At 41.4% G+C, this 12,485-nt stretch overlaps 1 protein-coding gene across 4 annotated transcripts in view; it reads left to right on the top strand.

Annotated features, from left to right (window-relative positions):
• The window catches only part of NT5C2 (5'-nucleotidase, cytosolic II), a 252,325-nt gene that overhangs the window by 223,465 nt on the left and 16,375 nt on the right, over positions 1-12,485 (top strand). For all 4 annotated transcript variants that reach the window (XM_073596131.1, XM_073596132.1, XM_073596130.1 and 1 more), the window contains 2 exons: positions 7,087-7,128; positions 8,011-8,118. In XM_073596131.1, the coding sequence (XP_073452232.1) occupies positions 7,087-7,128; positions 8,011-8,118 (150 nt within the window). The remainder of the gene's footprint in view (positions 1-7,086; positions 7,129-8,010; positions 8,119-12,485) is intronic.

The raw sequence follows: 12,485 nt of genomic DNA, 5'->3' as shown, positions 1-12,485 counted from the left end.
GTCTGGGGGCCAATTGATCTATATGGGCTTTATAGAAATCTGTCGGAAAGACGTCCGGACCAGGGGCTCTATGAGGAGGAAACGCAACGATTGCTGTTTCAATCTCTTTAATAGTAATTTTGTCATCTAATACAGTACTACCTTCCTCCGACAACCGGGGAAGGGATAGGCCTTCTAGCAAGGAGTCCAAAGCAGACACATCATATGGCAGTATGAGGTAATAAAGGGAAGAAAAGAAGTCTATAAACTCGGTCAATATGGACTGCAGGTCAGTGACCAGATCACCCCCCCCTTCCCCCCCTGTTTTTGACAACTGGGATGTTTGTGATCGGGTGATAGTCCGCAACTAGCATAGGCAAGAGTTTCCCATTCTTATCTCTTTCGGCAAAGATTGTTTGTGCCCCCCGTTTAGCCTCTGAATGTGCTGGATTGGTAAAATGCAGGGACAAGAGGCGCTTTGTCTCCAGCAGAGACCTATATGAAGCCCCCGTGAGATTCCGCACATTCCCTCTCATTACTCTGCAGCATTTGATACTCTTCATTATTATTTACACAAGCTGGTCTGCCGAATCTGCATTTAAAGACCAGTAAGATGTAGGAAAACGATATGCGGGTTTGTCTGTTTCAGGTATTGGAATATTGAGGCTCTTTTGTATTTGTTGTTTATGCCTCTTACATTCCAAGACAGAATTTTAACCTTTTCAGCCACGCCCACGTTGATACATGAATGCATCCCAGTTGGGTGAAAACAGTACATCTCTACCTATGTGGTATCCATGTAAGACCGGGTAACCAGTCACTAGGAGACATATGCAAAAACTCAATACAGAGCGGTGAGCTGTGACATTTAAACCCCCCACCAAAAGTTCAGCAAATCCAGTGGTGGTTCTGCATTTCTTCTGGATACTCCAAAAAACAGGATCAAGGAGCAGTAGAAACTGAAAGGTGCAATAGAACTCCCTCCTGTGGTGAGTTATGAGATGCCTCCAGAAATCGGAGCTGTGCCGCCAGCAGTATGGGATCAAAAGGCAATAGAATGTTTGGAGCAGACCCCAATAATTTGTAGCTGTGATAACAAATAGAACTGCCCTCAGAACAGCTATTATTTATATGAGAACAAAGTATATGGTCAGCTGAATTTTGCAGCTCAGTTTCCAGCCATTCACATGCCACCATCAGGTTTTCAACAAACCCTGCTCCCTTGTTGTATATAGGAATCTGTTTAGAGTATATATAACACTGCAGTTCTATTATATTTTCCCCCCAAGTCCTGAAGCAACAAAAATATAAAAGTTCAAGTAAAAGGGAGGAGGATGAACAGGAGAGCTGGCTCCATCTAGTGGAACAAAGTGGCATATTCCCAAAATTAGAACATTAGAACCAAAAACCTGTTAACAGAAGGGAATAAAGTAATTTCCACATGGCTCAACAGGTGCAACATTGATCACATATGAAGCAGCATATGTTTAGGCCCAAAGAAAAAAAAAAAAGGCCCGTGCGGGTTAGTGGCAAGAACTTTAAGTGCTAGTTCACACCAGATGCAGTTCCGTGCGCTTTTTTCCGCACCAAAAATGCATGCAGTGTCTTCCATGTATTCCAATGGCTCTAGTTCACACCAGTGCAGTCAGTTTCCGGTGCAGAAAAAAAAGTAGAGCTTACTGCATTTTTTCTGCACAGAACTGTACTGGAACCTAGCAAATTGTATAAAAAACGCACTGGAACTGTACTGGAACTGCGTGTGGTGGGACCTATAAGCAAAAACTGATCCGGGACATATGAGTCCATTTTTATGGTGTGAACTGGCCCTAAACATGCATGCATAGTGTTTTCCATGTATTCCAATGGATCTAGTTTATCCATTGCCTCAGTCGGGTTATCAAAAAATTTCATGGCCCCCTCTGCTGAATGCGGAGCTTGCTTGGGTTAAAGCATGCTATATTGGATCTCTTTACTCTCAGCCATTTACGAATATCATTAACCACTTGACCACTGGACACTTAAACCCCCTTAATAACCAGACCAATTTTCAGCTTCCCGTGCTCTCACATTTTGAATGACAATTAGTCATGCAACACTGTACCTATATGAAATTTTTGTCTTTTTTTTTCACACAAATAGAGCTTTCTTTTGGTGGTATTTAATCACCGCTGGGTTCTTTATTTTTTGCGCTATAAAAGAAAAAAAGACCGAAAATTCTGTAAAAAAAAATGCATTTTTCTTCGTTTCTGTTATAAAATTTTGCAAATTTAGTAATTTTTCTTTGTATATTTTGGCCAAAATTTATACCGCTACATATCTTTGGTAAAAATAACCCAAATCGGCGTATATTATTTGGTCTTTGTGAAAGTTATAGAGTCCAATATCTGAAAATTGATCACACCTGAAGTACTGATCTAATTTCTTGAGACCCTAACATGCCAGAAAAGTACAAATACCCCCCCAAATTACCCCTTTTTGAAAAGAAGACATTCCAGGGTATTTAGAAAGATGCATGATGACTTTTTTGAAGTTGTCATTTTTTTCCCATAATTCTTTGCAAAATCAAGATTTTTTTTTTCTTTTTTTTTTTTTCACAAAATTGTCAAATTGGCAGGTTATTTCTCACACACAGCATATGCATACCACAAATTACACCCCAAAACACATTCTGCTATTACTCACGAGTACGGTGATACCACATGTGTGAGACTTTTACACAGCGTGGCCACGTACAGAGGCCCAACATGCACGGAGCACCTTCAGGCGTTCTGGAGCACCCAGGCCAATTGTGACATTTCTCTCCTACATGTAAAAATCATCATTTATTTGCTAGAAAATTACATAGAACCCCAAAACATTATATATGTTTTTTAAGCAAAGACCCTAGAGAATACAATGGCGGCCGTTGCAACTTTTTATCTTGCGCGGTATTTGCGCAGCAATTTTTCGAACGCGTTTTTTTGGGAAAAAAAGAGCTTTGTGCTTTAAAAAAAAACAAAACAGTAAAGTTAGCCCAATGTTTTTGCATAATGTGAAAGATGAAGTTATACCGAGTAAATAGATACCTAACATGTCACCCTTCAAAATTGCACACGCCAAACTTCGCTACTTAAAAATCCCCATAGGCGACGCTTTAAAATTTTTTACTGGTTACATGTTTTGAGTTACAAAGGAGGTCTAGGGCCAAAATTATTGCTCTCACTCTACCGATTGCAGCGATACCTCACGTGTGGTTTGAACACCATTTTCATATGTGGGCGGGACTTAAGTATGCATTCGCTTCTGCATGCAAGCACACGGGGACGCTGGGGAAAAAAAAATAATTTTTTTTTACTGTTCATTTTACTTTACTTATTTTAGTTTGACGCTTTTGTCCAAAAAATAAATTTTTTGATCAGTTTTATTCCTATTACAAGGAATGTAAACATCCTTGTAATAGGAATATGGCATGACAGGTCCTCTCTACAGTGAGATATGGGGTCAATAAGACCCCACATCTCACCTCTAGGCTGGGAAGCCTGAAATAAAAAAAAAAAAAATCCTGGCTTCGATCGTAGCGGTGAGTCAGTAGAAGCACCTGAGGGGGGACGTCCCCTCTCGCCTCCCGTAAGAACGATCAAGCAGTGGAACAGCCTTTATGATTGTTCTTATGGTGTAGGGAATCCCCGGCTGAAAAAGCTGATATCTGAATGATGCCTGTAGCTGCAGGCGTCATTCAAATATCCCTGCACAAAGTCAAGGACGTCATATGACGGCCGGCGGGCGGGAAGTGGTTAAAATGCTTTCTTTTTTTTTTTTTTTAACACAAAGTTGTCCATTTATACAATATTTCTAACACATAGCATATACATACCAAAAATGACACCCCAAAATAGATTCTCCTACTCCTGAGATTCTCCTGAGTACGGCGACTTCCACAGCCTGGCCACATACAGAGGCCGAGTACAGCCGAGCATGGCTGAGCGTGGCAGGGTATGGCTGAGTATGGAGGGATGGATCCATGGATGTGACAGCAATTGTCACTGAGCAGCGCTGTGGGCACTACACATCCAGCCCACAGCGCTACTGCCATCCGATCCCTCCCCCTTTGTACCGATCGTTACACAGAGGGGAGAGAGGAACGGATATGATATGACACTGGTTTGTTCATGTGATTGCTCCGTCATTTGACGGAGCGATCACATGGTAAACGGCGGCGATCAGCGGTCATTTACTGTGATCCGTGATGTACCGGATCCTCTGGACCCGGCAGTCACAGATGTTCCCGTGTGTGCGCCCCAGGGGGCGCACGGGAGCGTTTTTCTGGTTGTGCTAGGATCATGTCCCGATCTCTGTAGTTCAGGAACCTAACCAGAAAAGGCCTGGGAAAGGCTCCAGGGGGATGAACACCAGTGGGGACCCTGTGGGCTCTTTCCAATACATAAGTGGGGGAAAGATCCTGCAAGGATAGTAGTTGCTTGAAGAATTGCTCTGCAAATAGGACAGGCTTAGCCCCTTCAGCTCCCTCTAGTAGCCCCACCACCTGTACATTATTCCTCCTCTGCCTGTCCTCTGCGTCATCTGTTTTTTCATGTAGCTCCGACAGGTGGGTGTCATGGGTGTGTGAGGTGTCCTCCACTTCAGATAATTGCTCCTCCATGGTGGTGAGCCCTCCCCGGATCTTATCCAGGTCATGTCTGATCACAGTACACTCTGAGGAGAGATGGTCGATCCGCCACATGAGCTCAGCCTTACTAGCATTTATAGCCCCCAAAATGGGTCTGGTGATCGTGTCATGGTCCACAGAGAGCACCGGATCATCAGAGGGTTCGGCTCCAGTGCAGTGCTCTGCCACATCATCTCTCCGCACCGTCCTCGTGGCAGCCTGGTTGGCGCACTTGTCTGTGCAGACAAGATGGTGGAGGCGGGGCCTAGCTCCATGTCCTTCGCAGAGCGGGTCAGATGTTGTTCTTGTAGTGCCTTCTGAGCCCTTTTTGTTGCCGATGAGGGCATCTCCAGAATGAGAGCACGACCCCCTATCATAATGTGGTGTCTGAAATCAGGTATAGTAGCTCCCAAAGACCAGATGATTGCAGGAGTAACAGAGCTCCAGAGAAATGCTTGCTGCCTCAATCAAATCCGGTCACACGCCCTTTTTCTTTTTATTTCTTGAATGTTTTCTAGCGGAAAGTAAAACCTTTATTTAAATTTTTTTTTTTCTTAAAGTGGAGTTCCACCCAAAAGTGGAACTTCCACTCATCGGATTCCTCCCCCCATCTGGTGTCACAATTGGCACCTTTCAGGGGGGAGGGGGGTGCCGATACCTGTATATTACAGGTATCTGTACCCACTTCCGGCATAGATAGCCGCAGAATCTGCGGTTATTTACGCCACTTCCTGTTTCCTCCCCGCTGTCTGCTGGGAAACACACGGGCCCCAGAGACAGCAGGGACCAGCCATATTGCGCTGCGCGACTCGCGCATGCGCAGTAGGGAACCGGGAAGTTCGCACGGCTTCACTTCCTGATTCCCTTACCGAAGATGGAGGCGGCAGCACCCGAGGACCGAGAGACGGTTCGGCCTCGGGTGCCGACATTGCGGGCGCCCTGGACAGGTAAGTGTCCATGTTTTAAAAGTCAGCAGCTGCAGTATTTGTAGCTGCTGACTTTTAAAAAAAAAAATTTCCGCGGAGCTCCGCTTTAAATCCATACATTTTGTTTGGGTACAGCGTCACACAACCGCGCAATTGTCAGTTAAAGTAACGCAGTGCCATATTGCAAAAATGGACTGGTCATGAAAGGGGGTAAATCTTCCGGAGCTGAAGTGGTTAAAGCCAAACCAAAAAAGGAATATATTGCAGCTTACCAATCATTATATGTGGTGGCTGCATTGGCTTTCTTTTTTTAGGCCTTTTTCCCTCCTCTTTTCACCCGGTGACCTGGCCATAACCCACCTCTTATATTATACAGACAACACTCTGAATGAAGGAGCATGGGGAGCAGATCTGGACAGCAGCATTGTCAGTCTAGGGGGAGGGGAATTGTTAGATCTACTAGCATATTTAGATACACTAACAAATTGAAGCCAAACTCCAGCTAATACTTTATAAGCAGTTAGTTTTTTTGTTTTGGGATGAAGGTTTTACATACAGCTGATCATTGTAAGCACCCCTGTCAGTGGTTAATAGTTTGTCTCATCTCTTTAACTGATACATTCTGCTGGAGAGCTTGTTCTTTTGAGAAACAGACTTACTGGCTAGATCACCAGATGAAAATACAAGAAACATAGTTTTAAAAAGAAAACGAATGCAGCCATCACATATAATGAATGGTAAGCTGCAATATATTGCATGTTTGATTTTGGTTGTAATACTGCTTTAAAGCAAAGGCAGGAAGTTACAAGCTCACTAAATTTACAGTGTTTTTTTTTTTTTGCATCTGAACAGATATAACAAAACACTTTTAGCAGTATGTTTAACATAGAAAAAGGTAGCAAATAAAATAGGTTGTTTGGGTTACATACGCTTTAAAGTGGTAGTAAACAGTTGGACATTTATACCTACAGGTAAGCTTACAATAAAGCGTGTAATAAAGCGTACCTGTAGACACAAGGAATATCTCCTAAATGTGCACCGTTCAGGAAATATTCACTGTTTCAGCAGACGGTGACGTCACCGATGCATGCACTCTGAAGGGACATCATACTCATACCCTCCCTTCAGAGCTCTATGCCGCAGCCGTGACTCCCATGCACAGGAGTGATGTCACCGCAGCTTGGCCCTTCAAACGGTCAGAGCTTGTGAACCTGGAAGGAAGACCGGATGGAGATGGAAGCCCTGTCAGTGGTGACAGTGCACTGCTGGAAGGCTTTGTTTTAAGGCAAGTCTCTCATAATGTGCCAGTGTGCAATGCATACTAGCACATTACGACATTACCTTGCAGGGAGAAGTTGTTTTTTTTTTTTTTGTTTTTTTTTTTATTATGCAAGACTTTACTATCACTTTAAGGTTATTTTTCTGGTTTGTATTACCAAACCTGGGTTTAAAAATGTATGTTTTTCCATCTGAAAACAGTACATATCCACTTTTGTCTACATTGAAATTTATTTGCACTTTTCATTTATCTTGCAGAAAATAATGACTTACCTGTTTGACTTCGCTCATGGACCAAAGGTATAGTATTGCCATGAATTTAGATCTTTTTTTTTTCCCTGTAGAGCAGATATTCTCTAGTGACCTCTTCTAGAAAGTCGTGCTTATGTGTTTAAACAAGACTCCTTACAATATATTTCTAGCCCAAACTTTTTTATGTGGATGAAATGGCATATACAGCCAACTCAAACAAATGTATAAAAATGTACTTGGTAGGAGCCAATTTCAATATAATGTTTATTGTAGAGAGAGTTATGATCAGGACAGCTCCTTCCCTGGGGTAGCTGTCCCAGGCTGCCATCCTAGAGTTCCCACACGGCCATTCCAGTCTCATCGCTGTTCAGTAACACCGATCTTGTGCAAACAACAAGCTCAGCGTTACTGGGCTCCATGCCCAGCCACTGTGCCTATCACACAGGTAGGTGCGGTGACTGAGGGTCCTCAGTGATGCTGAGCTTGTTAGCTTCACAGAGCACACAGCACAGTGTAGCCAGCTGGAAGGAGACTTTAATCTGACACTAAAGCATAGCACACATGGGCCAAATGTCAGACGGCATTGGCTGGTTTAATAGAAACCGGCCGACATTCCCTCTGTCCGAACACAATAGCACAGCAGGGGAGATTGCTTTTACTAACATTGGATTGTTAGTACAGCGGCACTGACCTGAGTTGTTAGTTTGTTTAAATTAGTAGTGTGAGCTAGGCTTAAGCATGCAGTTTTAGCAAGCTTGACGTCACTGAGCTGACTGTCTGTTTGAGGCCAAAGGTGGCCATTTTTTCAGCAGAAGGGAGGAGGCTTGAAGTAGGGCCTTTTGGTGACAATCTCCTGGCTATGGTGATATTTTGCTGGTCAGTAGAACTTTAAATTTGAAGAGATTTTTTTTTTTCTTTTTTTTTTTTCAGCCTGGGACCCCACATCGGCTATGGCAATCTTATTTTGACTTAATATTAGTGGATGCACGAAAACCACTGTTTTTTGGGGAAGGAACTGTGCTCAGACAAGTGGATACAGTAAGTAATGTTTCTGTTGCTAATATTGTATAGAAGAACACTAGTGATAAACTACATGAACAGTATTCAGCGATGTGAGTAAATGCACATATAAAACCTGTAGTGTCCCATACGTGATGATTGGTTGAGGATTAACCTTCTGTTCACAATTGCATGTAGCTGCAGTTGTCCTTGTAAATTGCTGCATAATGTGTGATTGGATCCGGACAGCCACTCAACCATTAGCAGAGTTGAGGACTAATTCATTATCCAGCCTGTAGGCTGCAGTTAGGGAGGTGACACCACTGTATACTTTACCTTTACGTGGTTGTAAACCTCAGACATGAAATAAATATGAACAAAACAAATCTTTCTATTGTGTGTGCTTATCTCAATCCAGAGCACAAAGTGTATTTTTTGTCTGTTTCCTGTTCCTCTATCAGCATGAATCACTTCTGACTAGTTATCCTGACACCAAGAGAAAAATGGTGACAGGGGAGGGTGCTTCAGCTGATTGACTGCCCCGTGAGCTGTGTGGAGAGGGGTGTGTGTCTTCTCTCTAATCAGCTCTCAGAGCTCTCATCAGTGATGTAACTTCAGCTCTCTGCACCCTTCTTTTCAGAGCTGAGAGATCCTGCAGGTTCTGCACTTTGGATGGGTGTAGGGGAAATACAGCTCTATATAAAGAGGTACAACTTATGTAAGAGGATTTGTTCCATCTTAGTGTTTCACCTGAGGCCAGTCACTTCAGTTAAACTGAGATTGCGGTGTCACCCTTCTGCTGTGCTGACTGTCAGAGGTATATGAATCCCAAAACTGGTTGGACAGAAGTCATTTAGCAATCTCTCTCTCTCTCTATATCTATATCTATATAAAGGAAAACCTGCGCTAATGAGCAAAAACAGCAAATAAGATGAAATGTTAAGAATGCAAAGTGCAGCTGCAACAAAATACTTCCAATATCAGTGAAGTGAAAAAACCATATATAAACAAAAAATTGTGCGCTAGCATAAGTGTATCATATATTGTGAAATTAAATCTGCAATTAAGAAGCTTCTTGGAACGATACCTGAAGCTATAGTATATACTTAGGATAAACCACAATGCAGCAAGATAACAAATTACAAATTATAACACATCTCCGTGAAGGAAAAATATATAAAAAAGAGTGAAAAGTTTGATACAATAAAAATCCAGATCGCATAAGAAACGCCACATTCAGTTCATGAAAAACGGAATTGCAAGAAAAGATATGTGAGAAAGATAAGCCGTTCCTTGGGTGTATCACATCAAGGTTGAAAGGTGAAAGATGTAGGGACACTTCCAAGCCACCGATAGTTCTGGAAGAGTAGTAATGGGTGTACCCTTACCGAACTTGTTGGACCCCCTATATAGCGAGGTCATACGAGCTTGCAGATATAACCCTCTGCAGGGACAGATGGATATCGATGTCCTGGTCCTGCTCACAAGCACCGCCCACTCAAAGATATTATCTCTGCTTCAGCGTCAGGAGGGAGACTCGTTACACAAAGGATCCATGGATAAGGAGAAAAAAGGGGAAAAAAAACTCCGATAGTGTAGTAATAATCATAAGGAGTTTATTGCCTTGTATACAAAATTCCAGAATAAAAATGTTAAAAAGCCGGCATAAAACAAAGGCTGAACGCCCGTGCAAACATAGGATGCGTGATGGCAAGCACTGCGAGGCCACGCCCTACATGTTTTGTCATACGTGACGTCTTCTCCGGGGCACAGAGAACATCGATATCCATCTGTCCCTGCAGAGGGTTATATCTGCAAGCTCGTATGACCTCGCTATATAGGGGGTCCAACAAGTTCGGTAAGGGTACACCCATTACTACTCTTCCGGAACTATCGGTGGCTTGGAAGTGTCCCTACATATTTCACCTTTCCACCTTGATGTGATACACCCAAGGAACGGCTTATCTTTCTCACATATCTTTTCTTGCAATTCCGTTTTTCATGAACCGAATGTGGCGTTTCTTATGCGATCTGGATTTTTATTGTATCAAACTTTTCACTCTTTTTTTATATATTTTTCCTTCACGGAGATGTGTTATAATTTGTAATTTGTTATCTTGCTGCATTGTGGTTTATCCTAAATATATACTATATCTTCAGGTATCGTTCCAAGAAGCTTCTTAATTGCAGATTTAATTTCACAATATATGATACACTTATGCTAGCGCACAATTCCAGGAAAGAAAAAAATTAGAAGGTAGATTGGGTCAGCTTAGTTCTAGATAACAATTATTGTTATCCAGAGTGGTGCTGGAGATGCTAAAATTCTCAATTCTTTATTAAAAGGTTCACATCAGGACCTGACATAACAGAAAGTTGCTGTCACATAATCAGCTAGGGTACATAAAGCATGTGAATATACACAAGGTAGTACTCCACAACATTTGTTGTGCTGAATATCAAATACTACTGCATACTCCTCTATAAATGCATAGAAACGTCTGATGATCAAAAAGTGTAGACAAGTCTGACAATCGCCAACTCTTTTTATATTGTTTGTTTCAATATTTTTATTGAATTTTTTAAAAAAAAATAGGGTACACAACACAGGTGGAGCATATCAAAACATTAAGAACAGGTATAAGAGAGAAATGTACATATTATACCACCATTTTTTTTACCACACAAAGGGGTGCCATATAAATTAGAAATTCCAACATAAAAAATGATTTTTTATAATTTTATTGGTCAAAGTGGGGAGAAATTAGTAGCGTTAGAAAGGTGAAAGTTATAGAGAAAAGGATTCACAAAGTGGGGAATAAAGGAAAAAAAAATGTTTGTAGGGGGAGGGAGGACAGAGCGTGTCCAATGGAATTCCACCAGCATGCTAAAATTCTCATTGCTACGCTCAAACCTCTTAGTAAATTCTCAATTAAAGATATAAAAACACCAGAAAATGAAACAAAATTTTAAATATTGCAATCACAATACATGTTTATTAAACCATGAATCAAAAGGTGAAATAAACCGTGCACTGTAATATCTAAATAGTGCAAAATCAAAAGTCTGTGCAATATGTAAAAAGTCCAAAATATCTAAAATTATGTAATGGTGCACTCCAGGCGAATAGCCACCGCCATCCCCTTGAGGTCGGAGCTTAATTTGCTGCAGTGGAGCTGGAAGGGCTATAACACTGCATAGTACTTCTCCTGGACAGTGTTGTTCCTCTGCCTTATGTCAGTAACTCATGAAAGCATGTTTTGAATGTAAGTGCACTTGTATTCATTTTTAATAAAATATTTTTTAGAGCAGTGAACACTATGGTCTTTTTTTTGTTTCTTTGAGCATTATCACTGGGAGTCTCTCACTGGATAGTTTACCGTGCTGGATAATTACTGAAGCTGTTGCTAGTGAACCTAATGGAGTCAAGCTGGTAATACATGTTGGCTGAAGCGGACTGGAAGGTTGCCATTTCTGTGTCCTTTACTAAGCGCCTTGCTGGCTCCTAGTTATAATAAAGAAGCGTGTTTTGATCTTTGCAGTGAGGGTCAGCTTTTAAAGTGAGCATTAATCCTCAAGGGGACGGTGGCAACTTCACCTGGAGCGCACCATTACACAGCGTTTTGGATATTTTTAACTTTTCACATATTGCACAGACTTTTGATGTTGCACCATTTAGACCATTTCGATATAGTGCACGGTTTATTTCACTTTTTGATTCATGGAGCGTATAAACCTATTTCTGTATTTTTTTTTTTAGTACATACACATTTATGTATTGTGATTACAATATTTACATTTTGTTTCATTTTCTGGTGTTTTTATATATTGCATTGAGTATTCACTAAGTGATTTTAAAGGGGTTGTAGTGAAAGATTTTGTTACGATTTTAGTTATTCAGTTCAAACAACTGAAGATCACTTACTTGTACTTTGACCTAAAATGTAAGGATCTCTGCAGGTAGTATAGGCACAAACAATTACAGCTAGAGACTTTGTTTAAAGGAATAGTATACAACTTTAAAATATGTAGGGGTATTTTTTTATTTATGTTTTTTTTTTTAAAGGGAACAAGCAATGTGCAAAGTGATGCAACCAATCATATTTTACTGATCTCTGTACAGCAAGCTAAAATCTGCTTGCTTTCATATGCTGGATTTTTCAGTGGTTCATTGAAAGACTGAACTGGTCACCTAGACCAGTGGTTCTCAACCTCAGTCCTCAAGTACCCCCAGCGGGCGATGTTTTCAGATTTTTCTTTACTTTGCACCGCTGCTTTAAATCAATATCAATGACATGGTATTGATCAGAGCTATTTTATCTAAGGGAAGTTCCCAAAACATGGCCCGTTGGGGTAACTTGAGGACTGAGGCTGAGAACCACTGACCTAGACAATGCATCGTATCA

Source organism: Aquarana catesbeiana, linkage group LG08, assembly GCF_042186555.1.
Source record: "Aquarana catesbeiana isolate 2022-GZ linkage group LG08, ASM4218655v1, whole genome shotgun sequence".
In the NCBI taxonomy this organism is placed as follows: domain Eukaryota; kingdom Metazoa; phylum Chordata; class Amphibia; order Anura; family Ranidae; genus Aquarana; species Aquarana catesbeiana.
Note: the sequence above shows the minus strand (reverse complement) of the source record. Positions and strands in the feature narration are given on the sequence as shown.